The 21,095-nt window shown below is 43.3% G+C and overlaps 2 protein-coding genes across 4 annotated transcripts in view; both read left to right on the top strand.

Moving 5' to 3' along the window:
• The first annotated feature begins 46 nt into the window (after positions 1–46).
• Positions 47–17,045, top strand: ADSL (adenylosuccinate lyase). The gene is made up of 13 exons (XM_015628953.2): positions 47–215; positions 4,553–4,756; positions 5,866–5,910; positions 6,730–6,809; positions 8,537–8,708; positions 9,006–9,052; positions 9,439–9,529; positions 10,351–10,420; positions 11,478–11,625; positions 13,468–13,558; positions 14,465–14,554; positions 16,414–16,590; positions 16,897–17,045. Exons 1-13 carry the CDS (start codon positions 60–62, stop codon positions 16,981–16,983), a joined length of 1,458 nt encoding a protein of 485 aa, XP_015484439.1. The 5' UTR covers positions 47–59; the 3' UTR covers positions 16,984–17,045.
• Positions 17,046–19,345: 2,300 nt separating this feature from the next.
• SGSM3 (small G protein signaling modulator 3) overlaps positions 19,346–21,095 on the top strand; it is a 28,833-nt gene continuing 27,083 nt past the window's right edge. For all 3 annotated transcript variants that reach the window (XM_015627990.2, XM_015627988.2, XM_015627989.2), the window contains exons 1-2: positions 19,346–19,432; positions 20,224–20,273. The gene's annotated coding sequence lies outside the window, so the exon portion shown is untranslated. The remainder of the gene's footprint in view (positions 19,433–20,223; positions 20,274–21,095) is intronic.

The following is a 21,095-nucleotide window of genomic DNA, read 5'->3' as shown; positions in this document are numbered from 1 at the left end:
CCCCGGCGCCCGCGGGCCCCGCGATTGCTCTGCGCCGCCACCGCCGCTCTACCGCTGCCATGGCGGCCCCCGGAGAGGCGGAGGACGTGATGGCGCGGTACCGCTCCCCGCTGGTGTCGCGGTACGCCAGCGCCGAGATGGCCTACAACTTCAGCGAGAGGAAGAAGTTCGGCACCTGGCGCCGCCTCTGGCTCTACCTCGCCCAGGCTGAGAAGGTAACGGCGGGACGGGCGCTGAGGGCAGAGCGGCGCGGGGCGGGGGGAGCGTGGTGCCGGGGCGTCTTCACGTCCCTTAAATTCCCTTAAAGGCTCTGGCCCGGGAACAGGCGGGAATCGGCCGTGCTTTCCCGGGGCCACCCTCGGGAAAACCGACCAGAGGAACTTTGCAGGCGCTCCTTAGGCGCGTTCCGGGGAGGAAAGGGGCGCGAGGGGTGGGAGCTCTGCGAGTTCAGGGTTACCCAACCCTCTGTACGCAATCCTCCGCGTACCTGTCGCCCCTCAACAAATCACCTCTTCTCGCCTCATACCCTCCCCCTTGCACTTTTGCCTGCACTGTAAAATTTGTTTTGTAAAAGCTCTGCTAAGCAATCTTTGGTGAGGGGTTGCCTTTTGAGCAAACATCGGTGTCCTTCCCAAGCGCTCGGCTGTTTGCTTTTCAGGAGGTGTGACGGATAAGGGCCACTGTCCATTCAATCCGATGGCTGTCAGTCCGTGCCAACCGGACCACCCCCTGCATCTGCAGACACTTGTTGTTAGATAGCCCTTTTTTTCCGAGATAAGTTTACTTTTGGCCAAAGTGAGCAGTACATTTACCCTGCAAGTAGTTGTCAAGTTTTCGGTAGGCTGAGTGCCGCAAAAAAAAATAATACCACAAAAGATTGGGTATTGTGTATTATTAATTCAATTATTGGGAAGCAGCAACTGGGAATATGTCCATAGGATTGCAAGCTGGTGTGTTAGTAGAGGATATGAAGTTAACTTTTTTAACGTGTACTTTAAGATAAGCCTTCTGACTTTCTCTGGTCCTAATTAAGGATACATGTACAGCTATTATTACATTTTAATAGAGACCCAGTCAATTTTTAAGATGCAATAGCTTGATTCCTTGTGACTCTTACCAGATTTTTGATAGTGAAAAAGCTGTCATATGTTCGCCCCCCAAAAAAAACAAAGTGGAAAATAAAAGGCACAAAACCACCCAGGTTTCTGACAGGATGGCTTTAGCTCTCAGACTCAATAGGAGCCCGTTTGTTTTGTAGAGTCCAGTTTCTGTTTTCTGCCTTGGGATTGTTAGAAGCAATCCAAGCACTAGGTCCAGCTGTTACTATGATTGTAAGGGCAGAGAAGCACCATGCTGGAGAATGAACACACAGTGCACAGTGTTGTTACTGTGTTCCTTCTCCATGCAAGGGTACTATCACTACAGCAGCACTGTCAATAATTTGCTGGACAAAATGTGATGTTTCAGAAGCTGAAGATGCACTTGTACAGTTGTGCTAAATAAGAGTCACCTTTTGAAGTTCCACTTGCCTGATTTTGTCACAGTTCAGATGTAGGAGTGAGAAAGCTGCAAATCTCATCTAGCACAGAAAGTGTCAAATGAATGCATGCTTGAGGAGCTTTGTATGTTCAAAGCATGACAATTTAAACATAATTGTATCAATTCCAGCAAATAATCATCACTTTTACTTCTGTTCAAGAACACAATATGTGAATTGCCCAGTAGGAGAAAGCAATCTGCTTGAAAGAACTAGTTTGAGGCTTCTAGGTTTCTACTTCCAAGCCCTGAACTCCAGGCTGCCCCGTCTCTTGACCCTTGCTCTGCCTCCCACTGTCACCCCAGAATTTTATTCCCAGAAAGTAGAGACAGGTCTTACGACTTCTTGAGCTCTCTTCTCATAGTGGGAAGAGGGAGACTTACTATTTTTATCTGGCTCCTCATTCCAGAGCAGTTTGTAATCTAATGTCAGCTCTGGACTAAAAAGGAGGGAGAGTCAGCTACTTCCAGCACCTGTTATCTCTGTTAGTGATTAGTTAGTTACACATACAGACAGTTTCTTTAGGTTCCTTACAGAAGATGCATAGTATTTCTATGAAAAAGAACACCAAACCAAATACCAGGTAATAAATGGACTATGGAAATTTACTGCAGCACATATCCTCTCTTCCAAGACATTTGTATGTTGCTTCTTCGGTCATTCTTTTTGAAGATACATAGCATATCTTTTCAGATACATTAAAAGCCAAACAGTAACAAATGAACTGTGGGCAATACTTTTGTCTTCTGATAAATCAGATCTCAAAAGTCTAATTATAGGTTTTCTGAAAGTTGTAGGGAGTACTAACACAGAAGAACATGCAGTTCAGTGATAAAATTTTAGGTAAGATACAGGCCCAGGCAAATGGCTTCAATAGTCACTCTACTTAAAAGGTGAAATTTTCAAGTGGTCTGTTTGGAGTATGTGAGATAAGAATGGAAGAATTACTTCAGTAGAAACTGAATTTGGTAGAAGGTCTGTTCAGTGTTTTGCTCCTTTCAGCAGGCAATAGCAGGAGTTTGAATGAGCGGGCTTAGCAAAGTGTGGGATTAGTAAGAAAAGCTTATCTTTCCCCAACTGACAGTATTTAAAGTTTGGGAGAAGAGCTGAGGTGTCTGAATTTATACCCATCCCAAAATACTAGTTTGATTTTTTGCATAAATTCCTTTGTATTATGATGCTTCTGTTAACACTTTTTGTCTCAAACTCTTAATTAGGTTTGAAAGTCAAGAACAAATTTCTTGGAGTTCTCCCTTCTCATAGAAATAGCTTTGACATCTTTCAGCATCAAACTGACTTACAAGATACGTTTTGCACATGTGAAATATAGATGTTTTTTCTCTTTCTATAGTAGCACTCCATCTATTTTTTCTGTGCAGTTTAAGTTTCGTTATTTTTCTGTCATATGTTCTTTATACAATGAGCAACCCAGCATTCTCATTCTGAGTGCAGGAGCTGCACCATGTCATCTGCCTGTTCTACCCTGTCCTTTAGGAAAAGTGATGAGCAGTCATAGCTGTTAGAGTGGCACATCAAAATATTGTGACAGTCTCAGAAGAATGACACCATAAAAGCACAGTCTAGAGAGCTCATCACTGACTTCACTGACCTGTGGTACTTTGGGGAAAAACTTGTGTTCTCCCTTGTGTACTTGTCCTACTTGGTTTTCTTAGGTACACAGGTTTGAAGGACGTTTGATTGTTTTCTTCCTGAGGTACTGCCAATATCAGCAAAAGCTCATAGGGAAGAGGCCTCACACATTGTTTGTGGACAGATGAGAACATCATTTGTCTTGGCACTACCCTACCTTGCACGTGTTCTACATCAAGTTATCCCTTTTTGGGGGGCTGTTTCTTTCCTCTCTGTACAACTGTGTACTGTGGTCAGCTTTTCCCAAAGGATCACAGATGTCTGAGCAAGGCATGAGATTTTAATCTTAGCACAAGAGTGTACTGCCTGCTGAGCTGTCTGTGCTGGTGCACCTCAAAAGCAGCAATCAGTCTGGGGCCAGGTGCTTTTCCTCATTTAGCTGGACACTCATGGGCATGTATATGCTTGTGACACCGTAAGTTTGGGTACTAATAGTCTGATGAGGACCTTGAGGACACATCTGCTTCACTTGCTGTCTTCTTCAGTTCCAGGTTCCACATGTGCAAACCATTTCTTCAGTCATCTTGATTCTGAACAGAATCAGTTTTTTAAATACTTTAAATCCAGGAAGTAGAAGATCCTCCTGGTTGGTGTTTTCTCATTACTTAGGCACAGGACAATAGTATTTTAATTTGGAAAAGGCAGTAATGCCAAGTTCATTGTGAGACTTTTAATTTCTCAGTATCAGGATAATACATTTTTCTCATCTTTGTTAGTGATAGTGTTAGTGTATAATCTTGTGGTTGGATATCTTTATTTTTAAGTCAGCTTGCTGAAAAGCTCTAGCAATTGATTTTGAACATGAACTAGGAGCTTTTATCTCCTTCTTCCAGATCAAATAACTGATTTCACAAGGTTTCATATTCAGTCTGAGATAAGGTACTACAGGACTTCTGAAAAGGTATAAACATATAAAACATAAATACCTTTCCATATGTTTTAAGCCCCCTGTTTACAGTCATGTAGGTCTAGTTGTGGTCCAGAGAGTTTTTCCTGACATGAGCTTATTTAGTTACATGTTAGATAGATTTTTCTTTACCCAGAAGGTAAACCTCATTATAATAAGTTTATACTATTTTTATATCACTTTTCCCCATGTATTTTAATTTTTGTAGTTTTCACTGGAACGTTACATGGTTGAGAAAAGTACAAAGCCCAAGAGGAACATCTAAGAATGAACACAATTTCCTATCTCATTGGAAAAGGCTGGAGAGCCCTAGAATGAAAGCATTTGCTGTTACAGCTCGATTACACCAAATCGTCACGCTTTTGGGAGATGTCAGACGGGAGTCAGTTATTTAATCAGCTTCTGTCTCCGTTTGTTTGTAAAGAGAAAAAGCAATAAAAGTTCTTTTCCCCTTGCAGTCACTTGGGCTTTCAATCACAGATGAGCAGATACGGGAGATGGAAGCAAATCTGGACAACATTGACTTCAAGATGGCAGCAGAGGAGGAGAAGAAGCTGCGTCACGATGTGATGGCTCACGTGCACACCTTTGCCCACTGCTGTCCAAAAGCTGCAGCCATCATTCACCTTGGAGCAACTTCCTGCTACGTAGGGGATAATACGGTAATAGAGTATTTCCAGTTCCCTGCCTGCAGAGCTGGGAAAAACAAAGCTACAGTTGTTTATTTTATAGCTTTTTATCAACTTTTCTTCATAAAATATTCAGTGGATTTTTTAGTCATTTTTGTTAATTTTACTGTTGAAGTTAATTCAGATCTTTAACCTGGCTACCCTTGGAAGGCAAGCTCTACTTGCCTTCTTTCTTCTGATGTGAAACGAGATCTATCTGGAAACTGTTCCCTAACCTCTGTTTGCATGTTAATATTCAAGGAGATAAGAGAGGAGTTGCAAACACATGAAGCAACATGTGGACTGTATGATTTATCAGTTACACCCTTCTGACAAGAGTTCACTGACTTAGAAAACAAGGTCCATGAGTTTTCAATTGCTACTTGGAACCCCTGCATAATTGAGGGGAAAACAAGCTTTTCAGCAGCGAAGAGAATGGATCAGTGTGTTAAGTGAAAAAGGAAGTACTAGCATTCTACAGAACAGTAAAATATTTGTGAAAAACCTTGTCTAAAACAGAGTGCAAACTGAAGCCTTATTTCTTAGCATGTGTTGCTGTTCCATTGTTCAAGCCATTGCAACCTCACAGCTGCTGTTGTCACATGAGAAGCTGCTGTGTGATTGCTTTTTCTCTACTCCTTTGTAAACCTGTTTAGCTTTTGGGTAACATCACTTTTCTTCTGACACTTGCACCCAGCTGTACCTCAGTCTCAAAAAAAGGAGTAAAGACAGCTGTGCCTCAATGGTGCCTCATTAGCCCACTTAACTTCCTGCTATCTTTAGCCTGCAGTGCCTGTATTTTCCACTTGGATTTACTCTCTCATTGTGTGGGCAGACCCAAGTACCTCAAAATAATCATTCATAGGCACTTGCTGGAAACAGGTCTTCCACCACTTACGACTTTCCATGGTCAGTATGAAAGGAGCAATGGTGTATCCAGCATTTTTGTCATAAGCAAGTTCTGTTACAAGAAGGAAAATAAATAATTTGTTTTAAGAGGAGACTTTTGAGTCAACAAAGCATAATCTGTGTCCTCTCTGAGAGAAACTATTATGTCTGGTCCTTTAGACATGGCCCAAAGTTCCTTTCTTTGCTTCTTGCAGGATTTGATTGTCCTCCGTGATGGGTTTAACCTCCTGCTACCCAAGGTGAGAAGGTGGTTCTGCAGTGTCTCAGAATTGGGGAGCACTCATGTCCTGTGTATGGCCTGTGTTTAACTTGGATGTCCCTAAACCTTTGTGGGAAGCTAGGAGGAGTTGTCTGTCTGGGTTGTTCTCAAAAAAGTGAACAGTTACCTTCCTTTTGTTCCTCAAGTCTTTTTCCCAGAACTTTTTTGCTCACAGTAGGAATTATAAGCAGCTCCTTGTTTGTCTGTGCCACAGGTACTACATAACAATGCAACTGTATTGCTTTCAGGATTATCTTAGTCTTAGTCTTAGCTATATTCCTAGGAGTGTGTCAGCATTCAAGAAACTATGTAATACAATTTTCTGAGGTCAAATATAGCAGGAGTGTAGTGCAGTGGTGTCTGACCTGAATGAGTTGGTATCAAATTGGCTCTGGACTGTACATGTCTAATTATACCCCAAGCAGCTTTATTTCTGACTAATTCCAGGAATAAAGAAAATACCCAAGGATGAACCAGCTGCAGGATTAGCTTGAGCATGAAGTTTAGACTAGTTTGAACTCAAGTCCAGTGACTTGTGTTGGCTCTTGCTTGAGTTTTGTAGCAAGCAGAAATTGCATGTGTGCCCTGAAAAACTGAAAAATGCAATATTCTGCAATTAGACGGGACTGCACAGTTGTCCCTCAAGGTCCCTCCCTGCACAACTGCCCCTTCCTGCACAGTAGTTTCCCTCCCCTTTTTCTCACAATGTTGTGCTTAAGCATGCCAACTTCTGCTGTGTTGTTTGGGGTTTTTTTCCTCTCTCATTCCACTTCTTTTCTATCCTTCCTGCTTCCACTAGCTCGCAAGGGTGATCAGCCGGCTGGCCGACTTTGCTGAGAAGTATGCTGACATGCCTGCTTTGGGCTTCACTCACTACCAGTAAGTAGCCATCAGCCTTTGCTTTCTTTTTGTTGTCTGTGCTTTGATTAAATTGACCTGCTACTGCTCTTTTGCCATCCTTTTTCCCATCTCTGACCAGTTGGTGGTTCAGAAAAGGCCTATTCCAGGCTTTTCTCAGGAAATTGGACTGTTGCTTTGACTAGCTGCCAGCAGTTGCTTCAACACAGCTTTATAAAGGATGACTTCCAGGCAAACACAGGTGTGCATATTCTGAGCTGTTTCAAAAAAGCATGACTGGGATTGCACTAAGCTTATCTTCCAGTCAGATTTTCTTTGTTTTTCTTTTTTTTTCTTCTGCAGCCTAGAAAGCTTTGTTAATGGCTACTTGTTACTAAAGATACTGAGTCAAAGGACAGAAAGATCTGTGTGATTCTGTTCTTGAGGTAGTTTAATCTCCTGTTTCATTAATACTGTTTGCAGAAGCATTAAGCTATACCGTGAGATAAGCCTGGGTCTTCTACAGCAGTGATTCAGAACAGCAGAGGCAGGGGAATTGAGCACAGGTCATGTCAGACTCGGTGTGCAGCATGTTAACATTTCTCTGAAAGGAGAGTGGAAGCATCAGATCAGGTTTCTGATTTGTATGCTGTATACGCACTGTTGGTTGTATCAGCTCTAATCCTGCAGCCCTCTTCATCTACAGCTTTTTGGAGGAGTATCTGTGATAGTTTTATTTGAGCTTTTAGAGAGGGGACAGAGGAGTATTCAAGAAGTATATACAAGCTGAAATCATAATTGATGTCTCAGCCTTTTCTGTGTCATTTGTCAGCAGGGCCTTTGCTCCATTTGCAATCGCGTCCATGTTTTCCCTAGCCTTCCCTTTTCCTGCTTATGTCCTTGCAGAGGCCGGTCTTGTTGCCTTTCACATTCCACATGAAATTCATCCAGGTGTGTTTTGGCTTTCCTTGCCCCATCCCTGCAGTGTTAAATAGTTTGTTTGTATTCCTCCTGGATTGCCTGTCCTGCTTCCAGATCTTACAAGCTTCTTTTTTATGTCTGAGCTTAATCAGGAGCACATTGTTCATGTATGTATGGTTTTTTGAAGTAGTATAGAGGTTTTCTTTGTAGTTCATGTGGATAATTTGAAATAGTTAACTTTCTGGATTCTGCATAACACCTCTGTTTTCACTTCAAAGCATTTGCAAGGAGACTGAAGTGTAGCTGAAGTTTGCAGTTCCTTATTCCAAGGTTGAGGTCTTGTAAGTGTTGGCTGACAGCATTGTCGAAGTGCGTTTGCCCAGAGGTTGAGGAACACATTTTTATAAATAAGAAGTAAAGGCTCCTGAGCAGAATAATTTAAAATCACATAGTGAATGCAGATGTTTTTGTGCTGAGAAGTTCACGCCAGTGCTGTAAGCCAGCCAGGATGCCCCTGGGTGAGCGGAATTGGGGTGGGGGTCAGATGCACCCCCAGTCTGTCACAGCCCCTACAGGTCGGCAGGGGGCGCACGCCTGGCACATGAACACAATCGCTGTTTTCTGGTAATGTAGTTCCATCTAATTCCTGAAAGGAGTGATTACATCTTCAGTACCATTTACTGCTGACATTAGTACATCCTTCTGCCCAAGACAAATCCTGTTAATTTCTGTTCAAATGAGTCAAGAGAGATGAATCTGTAGGGAACTCTTAATGGTAGACTGAGCAATGAAGTGTTGTGCTTGTGCAAATCCTCAACAAGTCATGTTGTGTTCTTGATTGTTTTCAGACCTGCCCAGCTCACCACCGTGGGGAAACGCTGCTGCTTGTGGATTCAAGACTTGTGCATGGACCTGCAGAACCTGGAGCGGGCTCGGGATGACCTGCGCTTCCGGGGTGTGAAAGGCACCACTGGCACTCAAGCCAGCTTCTTGCAGCTCTTTGAGGGAGACCACAGTAAAGTACGTCAGACAGCCCAGGGTGCAGACGTACGGTCTTGGCAATTTTCTGCTCTGGAATGTTGTTTTCTTTGAGGGAACATTGAGATTCTAGGATTAAATTGACAAAGTTACTGCAATCCCTCTGGGGCTCATTGACAAGGTTCTGTGTGAAAGTGAGCAGCATTTGGGAAGGGATGTTTCACAGAAAGTAGAAGATTTTTTGATAGTAAACTGAGAAAAGCATTTTTGCTCTTGCAGACCTTGCTGAGCTGCATTTTGAAGTCGGTTTTTTTTTTTTTTTTTTCACTTCACCTCAAGGTTGAAGAACTGGACAGATTAGTGACTGCAAAGGCAGGATTTAAGCGGTATGTAACACGTATTCTTAGCAGTGTGTGACTCCTGGTAGTGTTGGCCCAGATTCCCCTGGTTGCCAAACCGACATCTGTGCTGCTGTTCACTCATTCCTCCTTGCCATCTTCCATTCCCAGTTGCATTTTCCCAGATGAAATGTCACCTCCTAAATAGGCCACTTCTACTTGTCTCCCTGTCAAAGCACAGCTATCCATTTTCCTCTGTTTACCTCTCTCCCATCTGCATGCTGCCCCGAGAAACTGACAGCCTGAATCCAAAATTGTTCTCATCAGGGCAGAATGACAGCCCTCCACTTCAAGAACCATGTCACTCCTTGCTCAAACTCTTGCCAGTACTATTGTGTCTGGCTGGAACACTCAGGTTCTGTGCTTATTTCTAGGGCTTACATGGTCACAGGGCAGACCTACAGTCGCAAGGTGGATATTGGAGTCCTGGCTGTGCTGGCCAGTCTGGGGGCTTCTATACACAAGGTAAGCACCCTACTTGCATACATTGGGAAGATGGAGAAGTGTTTCAGATCTTGAAGAGAAGGTTCTCGTGGTGCAGAATGCTCTGCTCAAGAAATATTGGTTGTTGTTCAGCTGTCTTCTTTGTGATCATGTAAATTCACCACTGGGTATACACCTGGCACTCAAATCTCAAAGATCTTAAGACCAATGACAAATAAAGCAAGTTAACTGAGCAGATTCTAAGATGGGTTAACAACTCCCACACCAGATATTAGTCTAATCTATGGTAAATTGATCCAATTAGAGTAAATGTCTGTCCTAGTGGTGTATGAGTTCTTAAATTTCACCATTTCCTCCTAGTTAATTGCCTTTCTGAAAATGGTGTTATTCTCTCTGTCCTTGTGGATCCTTTTAATTGATTTATCTCTGTTCCCTCCCTTTTCCTCCTCTTAGGCTAAAGTGATCTGTGTTATTTTCTTCTGTTTTGTTTTTCTCCCAGTTCAGTAAGCACACATTATCTGTGTTTACAAATCACTGTGCAAATTTTTATGCATTTTCAATGTTCTCTTCTGATCTGTCTTCCATTCCCTGCAAACATTTGCCCTTGTTGATGTCCTGTTCTCATCTAATCCAGTGGACATTCTGTTTTCTTTGTTTTCTTGACAAACATTTTTACACTGAGAAGTAGGATTGCTTTGTCAAGTTTTCTGTCCAGTTTTTCACTGCCCCCAGTTTGCTTCTTGCACATAGATGCAAAGATTCTCGGAGAGCATCAACACTAAGGTATGTTGGTGGGTGTCAGTTTGGTTCTATTTTATTAAATTCTCATGCTTTCTTTCCAGATTTGCACTGACATTCGTCTTTTGGCCAACCTGAAGGAGATAGAGGAGCCTTTTGAGAAAGACCAGATTGGTAAGGGATCAGAGGGTTTTCCTGGACTGGTGTTTGTGTCTTTTCATTTATGTTGGTGAGGCCTTTTAAACAAACTTAGAAATGGCACTGGCACAATTTGGTTTAAATTAACTAGAGTTGACATAGTTAGTATATTCACTCCTTTTAAAAGAAAAAAAAAAAAAAAGAAGGGGAGAGGGAAAGGAAAAAGAAAAAAACACCTTACCTAAAGGTTTCTGGATGTTAAGGAATTAAAATCAGATTTATATCTGTTCACTTCCTGTGTTTGGGGGGAGAGCAGGAGTAGCCATGTATGTCCCATTGCCTAAAGAGGCAGACCTGGGTCTGAGGAGAGCTTAAGGTTTTCCACTCCTCATGAAGCTGACTGGAAAGCAGGTTTTCAGCTCAACTCAGCATTTTGATCTTTATAAGCTGACAAATTACGAACAATGCAACTGGAGTGGACCCTTGCATCCTTGCCAGAAGAACACCAGTGATGGGATTCTGACACCGTTAGAAAAGGAAATGTAGTGTTTTGGCTCGTGGCTGAAAGAAAGTTTGGGTCCCTTAAACAGTTGTATAGAATTGAATCAGCGAATTAAGTCTTAGTCCTGTCTGGTACTTGTACCATTCTGTGGATGATTTTAATAGCCATTCACTAGAGCAACAGGCAGCAGTGTAAGCATCTGACTTTGAAGGGCAGTGTTATTGAGCAGATGGAGGCTCGAACACTGCTAAGATTGCCATGGTAGCCTGGAGAGATGGTGTTTAATACTATATTAAAAAGTAAGACTATTCATTCCTTTTACGTGGTAGTACTTCTGTTTTGCAGAATTGCAAAAATGTCTTCTCACGTTTTGTCTGCTCCCATTTAGATGTTTCTGATCTGAAGGGGAAAGTGGTGGAGTCATTTTCGTTATTACATATTGTCTGTGGAAAATTGTTACATTTTGAGGCTTTAGTCAAAACTATGATTCCTGACACATTTTTCTTTCTGGGGGGAGGACCTTCGTCTCTCCTCCCTGAATGCATCACTCCTTCTGTTGCCCTGTTTGCATCCCTTTTCCTCCTCTGACAGGCTCAAGTGCTATGCCTTACAAGAGGAACCCAATGCGTTCGGAGCGCTGCTGCAGCCTCGCTCGGCACCTGATGACGCTGGTGATGGATCCGCTCCAAACAGCTGCCGTGCAATGGTTTGAGCGAACACTGGATGACAGTGCCAACAGGTCTGTTTAGACTGTGCACTGCAGCAACTGCAGAGAAGGGTCCTCTGGTCTGTTCAGAAAATATTGCATTTAAACTAAACCCACAAGATACTACCTTGACAAAAAGGAATCTCAATACAACCTAGAGACTACAAACTGGTTTCCTCTGTACCATCAGATAAGAACTATTTGGGTTTTTTTAACGTCAAGATCTTCTGCAGAGTAAACCAGCAGTGAAAGGGAGGGATACAGAAGCCAGGGTAAGAAATTGCTTTCATAGTCTTCCCGTTTAAACAGCACAGTATTCCAGTACTGACATTTCTCTTCCTTCTTTTGGATGCAGCTTTTTGACCCTGCTTTTTCTTTTTCACTTTTTAGAGAATAGTTCAATACCTTAACCCCCCAGATAATCTAAAAAACATATTTTAATTTTGAAAAATATTCTTTACAAGAAGTAGTCTGATCCTGGAAAAAGAGCACAATTAGTCTACTTTTTAAAAAGTTTCATGAAAATCTGTGCATATCTTTAGGATATTGCTCAGCAAATTTTGCTTTGTTTTGTGATTCTTCATTACAACTATTTTGAGCTGAGCAGAAGTTATTTACAATTATTAAGTAAATTTCAGCAATTAAATTCAATGCTTCCATCTTTTTATTTAGTACTGCATAAAGCTCATACCTACCTTTGAAGCATTTTAGTTTCAAAGTCGTATTTTGTTGCAGAATTTGATCTCTTAGAGTCTTAGAAATCTCTAGACTTCTAAGGTATGGCACCTGTGAGACAATGAACAGCAGCAGTTTTGGCTTGATTAATGCTAGATTAGCATTAAAATTGCTGATGAGAATGTTATTTTTAAATGTCTCCACTAACGTAATACCTGCATAAAATTTCATGACAAAACAGAGATTTTTTTCCCAGAGGGACCTTACACCACAGCTCCTAATCTCATTAAAAAAAGAGCTGCATAGGCAGCAGCAAACAATGTAAAATTAAGAAATTGCAGACTGGTTGATCTGGTGTATTTATTTCCCAGTAGCTACCAAGTGTTGAGAGATGTACTGGAATGTTTAAAGTTTTATTTTCATCTCATCTAATAGAAAGACTCAATTTTCCACTTCATTAACCAATTATAAAAATCTGCACCTTGGATTTTTCTTGTTAAAGCTATAGTGTTTTGGAAGGAGAACAAGCAAAAGAAAGTTCAATCAATGTACAATCCAGAAAAGTTGTTTTAAAGCACTGTGATAGAATTGGAGGGCTTAGATGTAGCACAAGGTTCAAGAACCAGGAAATTTTAAAAGATCATAGTTTAGGATGGGCCAGGCCCTGCTGTCACAGATGGATGATGCTATGTTTGCTGCATTATGATGTAGAGCATTTTGCCTGATACAGCTCAGTCCCCACTATTCCTCGTTTCCCTCCTCTGCTTTTTGTCAGGAACCTCCTTTGTGACCAGGAGCAGGTTTCTTGGAGGAAGCCCTCACCAAATGCATGGATCCCCTTGGAAATTCCCCACTGAGCACAGCCAGGGACAGCATGAGCATATGCAGCATGTCTTACTGCTGGAGGGTAGGATCAGTAGCAGACAGCTCAATATAGAACACATAGGGGAAGATCCTGTAGATTGCTGCCCTGTTTCCTATCTGTGAAATCACTGAATTATCTTGGAGCTTTCTATGTGTGCCTTCACCTTTTTCCCTCTCCCTCTCTACTAACCAAAAAGGAAAAAAAAATGAGAACAGCTCCAGTGTTAGGCCACAGTAATGCTGTTTAGAGCATTATTTACAGAAGCTGAAGGATCTGAGGTGGACTGGAGCATGGCTTTGTTGCTGACCAGGGTGCTGGGTATGTGTGTTTCGTAGGCGCGTGTGTCTGGCTGAGGCTTTCCTCACGGCTGACATCATTCTCAGTACACTGCAGAATGTCTCCGAGGGACTCGTGGTGTATCCAAAGGTAAAGCAGGAGATAATGGACATCCTTGGTAATGCTACAACTATGCCAAAGCATACAAGAATGCTGTCACTTCAAGAATTACATTTTTATATGTCTGTTCAAATGGTTTCTGAGTTTTGCTCCATTCTTGCCGTATTCTCACTGTTGTAGGACGTACGTGAAACATACATACCTCTTGTGAGGTCAGAAAGAAAGTACAAAACTTGTCACAAAGGATATTTTTCCCTGAATTACAGAATGGATGTGTAGAATTTAGCAGTGAAAGATACTGTTTAGACAGATCTCATCCAATTCTCTAACTTACTACAGTTTAAAAACAGTTAAAGGTTAAAAAGTTAACTACAGGATAAAAAAAAATATTGGACTTCTTTTCCAAACTAATGTCTCTTACAAGATCTGGCTTCTAAGTATTATCAACTCCAATATCTGGATTTCCAGAGCTAAATTCAAAATGACTATTTGTCATGGGGACAATTTTTTTTCAGGGCCTGTTATAACAGGGCAAGGGGTAACAGTTTTACACTGTCAGAGGGAGAATTTAGGTGATACAGGAAAGAAGTTTTATTACAAAGAGGGTGGTGAAACACTAGAAGAGGTTGCCCAGAGAAGTGGTGGATGCCCCATCCCTGGTAACGTTCATTGTCAGGTTGGACTGGGCTCTGAGCAGCCTGACCTAATGGAAGATGTCACTGCTCATTGCAGGTGGTTGAACTAGATGGCCTTTAAAGGTCCCTTCCAACCCAAACTTTTCTGTGATTCTGTGACCATTGTCCAGTCCTAGAGATTCAAGGGGAGAGGAAAAAAAACTTCACTGCAAACTGCAAAATTTTCAGTCATCTATAGACTTTGTATAATGCTGTTTCTTTTTTCCTGTTTGTTTTTTTTTTGTGTGTGTGTGTGTTTAAGGTGATTGAGAGAAGGATCCGACAGGAGCTGCCATTCATGGCCACAGAGAATATAATCATGGCAATGGTGAAGGCTGGGGGCAATCGTCAGGTACAAATGAAGCGTCCAAAATACCTTTGTTTACTGTCTGGTGTTTGTCTCCTAAGAAACAAATGTATCTGGGATCTTGTCATAGCTCACCTTTCTCTGCTCTTCATCTGCTCCCACAGAGTTATTAGTATTGCCCTGGTGCTGCAAAGCCAGGCTTTGTTCCCTGAGGGGAGAGCACTTGTGGAGATCCCTATTTTCTGTTAGGAACACTGTGTGTTTGGGCTAATCTGGTTGGCTGTGCTGGAGAAGAGGGAGACCTATTTTTATGTTTGATCCTAGTAGGTGTTTTCCTTTTTTAAATGTTTAAAGGAACTTGAACACAGGCCAGGCTTCTTTAAATGGAACATGTTGGCAGTTGGCTACCTTATAAATTAGAAGAGGATGAATCAGTACTGCTAACAAAAAAACAAGACCATTCTGAACCACTCATTCATGTGTCATTCTTCCCTCACTCAGTACAGTGTATTAACCACTTGGTTTATAGGTCTTCATTCAGCTTCCTGTGTTCAAGCAAACTTTAATTAAATATTTTCCTTAGTAAATAAACCCAGACACAATTAGATTATATTCCTTATCATTTAATTTCACAGTTCAGGTCAAAATTGATAATCAAATATCCATCTTTAAAACACCTTATTTTCACTTACCTTTTAGATTATCATTTTTCCTTCTATGTTTATATCTATACCAAGGGCAGAAGTGAAACTTGCAAGAATAATGGAAGAGTTTGATAGGAGCTTTGAGCAGAATATATGTGGTTTCCATTTTCTGAAACAGTTGTGACAAATAACCCATTATATTAGTCAGGAAATGTCTTTTTTTCCTTTTTTTCCTCTGTGTCTCTGATGTCAGTGGGTCAGTGAGCAAACTTCCTGACTAAATGCATTAAGGTCATGTATTCAAATCATGTGAATCACATTCTGTGATTCATTTGTGTATCTTGTTGACCTGCCTTCTTTCTGGTGCTGTTTAATTACATAGCCATAGGGCTTAGTACATTTATAAGAAGGTGTTCAGCCACATTTGTATGTTCTGTTTTTCTGTGCTGGGAACTTTGGAACAGCACATTTTCTAGGCTTTCCCACCTCATAGCACTGAAACTCACTTGCTTTCCCCACTACTAAACAGCTCCCTCCCCTAAATATCCAGAAGATAGATCTGTTCACCTGAGGCAGGTCAGTGGTGAAGCAAAATGACATTTGCATAGGGGAAGAAGGTTAATACTTGTCCTAATTGTAGATCAAGGATAATACATTTAAGAAGAATACTCCTGCATAGTTGTAAATGCAGCCACATGGCTATATTTTGGGACCAGCATGGCAATATCTGATTTTGCAGGTGGATCCTGACTACAGTTAGGTACCCTTGTTCTTACCAATTGATTCCAAAGGTATCCTTTTTTCCTCAGTCTATTCTTATGTAGGCCATGGTTTGCAAAGTCTCACTGCTTATTAAGTTGGACAGATTCTCTTCCCTTTTCAAAATCTGTAGTTTTTACATTGTTTACAATTGAAAAAAAAAACAACAAAACAACCTAAAATGACTCCTAAGGGTATTTGAGAAATTTGAAGATGTATAAATGATTCCAGTGTCGCTAGTTTATGTTATAGAATGCGTGTGACATTCAGAGTGTTTTAGCCTCGAAGTGTAGATGTGAAAGGATGAAAAAAATCTTGTTTTAATGTAGTGGCACATGAGCCAGTGCAGTCCAAACTGTGTCATCTTTTTGCATCCTTTTGCATAGGGCAATACACTTTGATATTTTTCCCTCCCACACAAGCTGGGGAGATGAACATGTGCTGTCAATAGCAATGGAATGACTTTTTTCTTTTTCTGTCTTCTTCTCCCTCTACCTACAGGATTGCCACGAGAAAATTCGTGTTCTCTCTCAACAAGCAGCAGCTGTTGTGAAACAGGAAGGGGGTGATAATGACTTCATTGCCCGTGTCCGTGCTGATCCTTACTTCAGCCCTATCCATAAACAACTTGAAAGCCTGTTGGATCCATCCTCCTTCACTGGACGTGCTCCTCAGCAGGTAAAGTAATGGAAAGAGGCTGTGGGTTGTAATGCAGTGTGTAGTTTAATCCTGCATCCTTTTGTATATAATATGTACACTCTGCTATAGAGTGTACATATTATATAACTCTAGCCAAACTACTAAGGAAGACACGTTTTTCTCTTTTGATTTCCTTGGCTTTCTTCCCTGTGGCTTCACACTTTTGACCCTGGACATACCAGACCATTGGGAGTCTTTGTGAGAGACCCCAGTGAGACAAGCAGGTCGAAATGGGGAGGAAGAGGCAAGTCCTTTCCCTAATTTTATTTTTCTCATCTTGAACAGGTGGCAAAGTTCCTGAAGGAGGAGGTTCGACCAGCGCTGATTCCATACAAAAGCGAAATGGGTGGGAAAATTGAACTGGCACTTTAGGTATAGTCTGCAAATGTGTGTGGGTACAGGAAGATAATAAAAGCCTTATTGACCCAGGTCTATTTACTGTGTCATGTTATTTTGGTTCTGTACAGTACTTTTAACCCCCAGAGCTTACAGCCACCTTGATTCCAGATGGGCTTTTCATTCTTTGTCCACTGTTTGGTCAAGTCTCCATCTATAGTGTGCTGAGTTACTGAGAAACACTCAATTGTGACAAGGTACACACCAATCACAGCACCTTCCTTAGCCCCTCAAAGAGCACTGCCATGCCTGGTGCTGCCTGACATTTCTGTAGGAATGACTTGTTGAAGAGCAGAGATAAGGACAACTGAGTCTACTCCCATTTTCACCTTTCTTTCCATGCCCTGAAACTTTCTCCACAGGTGTCTCAAAAGTTGATAAGAGATTGTCCTGGCTTTCAGAGTACTGTGACTTGGGGAAGAAACAGACCAAAATACTAGAAATAATGAAAGAGAGAGGCCATGGAACTTAATGGCTCAGCAATCTGGTGCTCCTTCAATGCTCCTTTCCTAGTTTAATACTGTAACTGTGGCTTGTGTCTTCTGAAAATCATATTTACAGGTGTGGGTAAGAAACCATTGTGTTTTGGCTGCGACTGTGGTCCTTGGCTATAGGTGCTTGATGAGTGGCAGGTGGACTCTAGCATGTGAAAGTTGTTCTTTACTACAAGTTTTGTCTGATAAGGAAAGAAAGATACTGAAATTCATTGAATGCCAGAGAAGTTCAGTTTTATTTCTGACATTAATTATTTGTTCAGTAATGTCTGTGCTTTACTGGATATTTAGTACTGGATCAAACTCTTCGCCCTTTGGCTTAAATTGGAATAATTTCCTTACCTCTTCTTCCAATGTTATTACACCACAGAGCATTTCTTCTGCTTCAGTGCAATAAAGAAGCCCTCAGTAATACATGATAGGTATTGCTTGATGATTTTTGAAGTGTGGTTGCTGAAGAGAATTAAGCAGAACTAACTGACAGAGGCTACCTGCTGTCCTTCAGGTCATCACTGTTAAAAGAGGATTTTAAAATACTGTATGTTTTGATAAGGCTTGTCTTTATTAAGTAGTTTAAGAGCAGTGGGAAGCTTCAGGCTGTGATCTTCCATCAAGATTGCTCTGGCTTTACCTTGCCCCTTGAATATGGCATTCAAAATGTCTCAAACATTTTGAGTTTGATGGTGTTTAAAACATTTTGCTTGCTTGTGCTATTAACATTTGATTAGCCATCTGCTTGAAAAGGATAACTCTAACCAAACCCTCATAATTTTCAGGCTATTACTCAAACCGATAGCCAAGAAAGAAAACAGACAGATGCGTAAGTCCTCCTTTTCTGGTCCTCTTTCCTCCTGAAAAAAAAACAACAACCACCCTGTGTGGAGAGGAGGAACAGTATCTTTTCTCATCATTGGAAATCTTTGTAGAGCCTCAGGTAGAGGCCATCAGCTGTGAGCTGTTGGACTTGTTTTCCTGGACATTTTAAAACAAGTAACGGTGCAGAGGAAGAGTCATCCTCCTAGAAAACTGGCATGATGCACAAATCCTTTAGGAGACTTCTGCTCCTTGGTTTGGGACCTTTTTACTTTCCTGCAGAGCTGGCAGTGGCTACAGCCAGAGATGTAATTCTCCTGTCTTCTTGGTGGTTGGGAGGAGGTCACCAAGCAGTGCTTCAGGAACAGCTCTCTACTGTTCAGCTCTTGATTCTCCCCCTGTATTCAGCAATGGCGAGGCCACACCTTGAGTTCTGGGTCCCTCAGTTCAGAAGGGACATTGAGGTGTTGGAGCAAGTCCAGAGAGGGGGCAGCGAAGCTGGAGAAAGGGGCTGGAGCATGAGTCTGATGAGGAGCAGCTGAGGGTGCTGGTGTTGTTTTGCCTGGAGAGAATGATGTTTAGGGGAGTTGTCACTCTACAACTACCTGGAAGCCAGGTGCTGGTCACCTCTTCTCCCGGACAACCAGCAACAGAACGAGAGGCATAGCCTTAAGCTCTTCCAGGGGAGATTCAGGTTGGACATTAAGAGGAATTTCACAGAAAGGGTGATTAGACAGGGTGGTGGAGTCACCGTCCCCGGAGGTGTTTAAGGAAGGACTGGACGTGGCACTCAGCGCCGTGATCTGGTTGACACGGTCGTGTTCGGTGAGAGGGTGGACTCCGTGACCTCAGAGGACTTTTCCAACCTAACAGATTCTGCCATTCCGTGACGGCTTCGTGAGGCCAGGTCACACTTTGGGCCATTCGGTGCATGTCCCTGCTGATGAGGAGCATCGCGGCGCCTCCTCCCGCCTGCCGGGCCGCGCTTCCCGGCCTACAGCCCCCGCCGCGCCGCGCGCCGCCGCCCGCATCCCGCGCATGCGCCCCGGCAGCGGCGTGTGGGGCCGCCGGGTCGGGGCCGGGCGCCCTCCCTGAGGGGACGGCGGTGGCGGCAGCAGGTGGGTGCCGGGGCAGGTGCGCGCCGGGACGGGCGGGGACCGCCCTTCGCCCTCCGGGTCTCGCAGCCCTGCGCTCCCCCCCGCGCCGGGGGCGCTCCCCAGGAGCGGTTGCGCCACCTGTGCGGCGCCCCCCGCGCACACCTCACCCCGGCACCCCCTGCCCTGCTGCCCCCGCGGGCGGAGTGGGGGCCGAGGCCGGCGGGGCGGCCCCGCTGCTGGGGCTGTGCGCGGGGCGGGGGTGCGCGGCCGCGGCTCCGCTCGCCGGGCTGGAGCGGGGGAGCAGGGAGGGACCCCGGCCCGAGGAAGGCTCCGCTCACCGGCCGCGCTGACGCAGGGTCTGGCTCCGGGGAGTGACTCACGCTGTGCTTCTCCGTCAGGGCTCCCCGGGGCTCGTTCTCCCTGAGCCCCGCTCCCCCTGGCTGGGCTCCCCCTGCTCCCCGGGACGTGCCTCTCCTCTAACCCGCCTCTTCTGCTCGTGGCTGTGACTCCCGGGGGTCCTGCTCTGCCATACTCGTCTGCTCTGCACGCCTGCGCCTTTTCGGAGGTGCCCTGGAGGAGAGACAGTCTGTCTCCTGTCTGGCTGGGGGGAAGGAACAGTCACGAAACACAGATGGAAATATGGCAGTATCTTCTAGGCAATGGGCACAAATAGACGTGCTGCAGGCCCCGTGATTGTCAGCTATAATAAATGTTAGAAGGAGAGCAGGAGACAGATGTAATTCTTCGTACCTGCTGATGTAAATCCAAGGAAGTAAAGAGCCATAGTCACGCGGATTTGAATCTCGTTGCAGGCAGTGGCTGTGGGCTCCGGGACGACTCTTGATGACTCTTCATAGAACTGGTAAGGGCGGGACAGAAAAAATTTCCTCTCTGTGGCTTTGATTCCTTCCTAATTTTTTGAGGGATGCCTGAATTTAAGCAGGTGCTTTCCTTCTAAACAAGTCCATTTGAGTATTGGTGTGTGGGGAGTTTATGATATCATAGCTTCCTTCTTCGTGATGTCTCAGCCCTACTCTGCGTGGCTTGCTGTGGATTTTTTTTCTTTTTTCCTTTAAGGGGGGAGGTGAGAAAAAAGGAAGAACAGTGCCTTGAGGAAATAGATAATCCTTTAGTGCAAATAGATGGGAGAGCGAAGCAGTCTTACTGGAATTAATATCAGTGGGGTTTTAGTAGTGCAAGAATGGATCTTAAAATCACTCGAGAAGGAACTGTCAGCCTAGCAGGAGTGGGGCACTGCTGTGCTCTTTTGCTGAGCTGTTGATCAGGATAATCTGAATTCTAGAATAGTTTCTCAGCTGCTATGCAGTCTGGAGTGGTGGCCTGGAAAGAAACAGCCACTGGAACAAAATTCCGTTGCATGATTTATTTCTGGATCCACACAATGTGTGTGTGACTGTCTCTATGCAGAAACAAAGGCTGAATTCCTGCTCTGGAGAATTCATAAAGTAAAAGGGAAGGAAGAGGGTAAGAAGAGGCATGAGGTATAATCAAAAAGCCCAGGGTGGGGACTGGTTGTGTCATGTTAATACAATGTTCATTCTGTATTTAACAGATTAAAATGACACCAGTATTCTTAGGGAGATGTCATTCATAGTGTCTCTTCTGAAGAATGATGAAAGGAATCCCTGAGGGGTAGCAGAAAGGAGAGGCATATCTCTGGAGG

This window comes from Parus major, chromosome 1A (assembly GCF_001522545.3).
Source record: "Parus major isolate Abel chromosome 1A, Parus_major1.1, whole genome shotgun sequence".
NCBI lineage: Eukaryota > Metazoa > Chordata > Aves > Passeriformes > Paridae > Parus > Parus major.
The sequence above is the reverse complement of the archived record's forward strand: the minus strand, read 5'-3'. Positions and strand labels throughout refer to the sequence as shown.

Bases quoted from the DNA above. Each gene is read 5' to 3' on its own strand.
- ADSL (XM_015628953.2), top strand. From the start codon at position 60: ATGGCGGCCCCCGGAGAGGCGGAGGACGTGATGGCGCGGTACCGCTCC. The intron at 4,757-5,865 runs GTAATAGAGTAT...TGCTTCTTGCAG, and splicing joins GCTACGTAGGGGATAATACG to GATTTGATTGTCCTCCGTGA. The intron at 11,626-13,467 runs GTCTGTTTAGAC...TGTGTTTCGTAG, and splicing joins CTGGATGACAGTGCCAACAG to GCGCGTGTGTCTGGCTGAGG.